The 1366-nt window shown below is 45.8% G+C and overlaps 1 protein-coding gene across 1 annotated transcript in view; it reads right to left on the minus strand.

Annotated features, from left to right (window-relative positions):
* Window positions 1–918, minus strand: part of FGF9 (fibroblast growth factor 9) — a 27831-nt gene extending 26913 nt beyond the window's left edge. Inside the window, exon 1 of the mRNA XM_009327770.1 lies at window positions 89–918. Within this exon, the coding sequence (XP_009326045.1) occupies window positions 89–365 (277 nt within the window). The 5' untranslated portion in view covers window positions 366–918. The remainder of the gene's footprint in view (window positions 1–88) is intronic.
* Window positions 919–1366: the final 448 nt, after the last annotated feature.

Genomic DNA, 1366 nt, shown 5'->3' on the forward strand with positions numbered 1-1366 from the left:
CCCCCGTCGTCGTCGTCGTCCCCCCCGCCCGCAGTTCTGCCCCATTATTTCATCACATGACCACTAAAGGGTTAAGGATAATACCTACCAAATCTGCTGTGGTCTTGCCTGGTTCCCTGGATAGTACCATTGGGGAAGATTTCTAAATGAAATCCAGTCCTGCAGTATAGCTGCCTCCGCCTGAGGATCCCCTTTAAATGGTCCAAGTCCGTGACCGCAGGCCCCCTGGGTAGCCCACCTGCCTCAGACTGACCCAGGTGGTCACTTAACAAAACCGGACTATCCACCGGCAAAACGGGCACATTCCCAAAGGGTACTGCATCCTGCACACCGAAATAGTTCCCAACTTCACCTAAGGGAGCCATCAGAAGATTCTGCTTTTAGAGAATAAGAATAAACAATAATGATGGTGCCAAACCCAGGAGATATAAGATTAGGTATATTCCACTCCTCTCCTCTCCCCTCCCTAGCGCAGTTACAGAGAAAATGTTCTTTCTTCAATCCATTAAATGCATAAATAAAAGTAATATTCTGTTTTGACTGGTACAGGTTCAAGGTCAAACCAGTTAGTCTAAGAAACCACCACTTTATACTCACACACTGACATATTTATAAACATATAGATGTGTATATCTATATAAATGCATATATCCCCAGCTCTTAGCAAGCAATACGGTCTTCAGCCCATCCAACTGTAATAAAGAAAAAAATCCGTAGTTTCTCCATTTGGTTTAAGATAAGAATGACCATAGCAACTTAAATACCTAGGCGTTATAGGGATTTTTTTTTAAGATGCACAGGCTACGTCAGGATTTATGGATTCTGACTCCAGAAAGGCATGCGCTGTTTTTACTCTATAACAGACTGCATACATCAGCATGAATCCTGCAAAGGGGGAGGGGGGAAATCTCACGTTGTTTGTTGAGATAAATCCAAAAAAAAAAAAAAAGGAAAAAAAAAAAAGGAAAAAAAACTTTTGACGTCCAAATCTATTATCCAGAATTCTCAGGAGGCTCAGCAGATGTCCACTGGTTTAGGATTTTTGACGATCCACAAGCAAAGCAGCAACATACAAGTGCTTGTGTCTTTCTTGGCTGGCTCGAAACAGGTGTTGCTTCTGCAGGGCTCCCTGTGAAATGTTGTACTCCAGCACTGAGCTGCAGCTCTTGACTGTGGATCTCCATCCAGCACGCAGAGTGGCGCAGGAAGAGGCATTGGGCTGGGTTTAAGGTAGTCCTGATTGCTGCTGGAAGGATTCTCCGAGGTCCTAGCGCTCAGCTCTACCTGCTGCAATACAGAGCCGCTTCCAACGCTAGGCACGGCGTGGAGCGGCTCTTACTGCTCTGCGGCAGCGCGGCGCACGCAG

This window comes from Pygoscelis adeliae, unplaced genomic scaffold (genome assembly GCF_000699105.1).
Source record: "Pygoscelis adeliae isolate BGI_AS28 unplaced genomic scaffold, ASM69910v1 Scaffold14, whole genome shotgun sequence".
Classification (NCBI taxonomy): Eukaryota; Metazoa; Chordata; class Aves; order Sphenisciformes; family Spheniscidae; genus Pygoscelis; species Pygoscelis adeliae.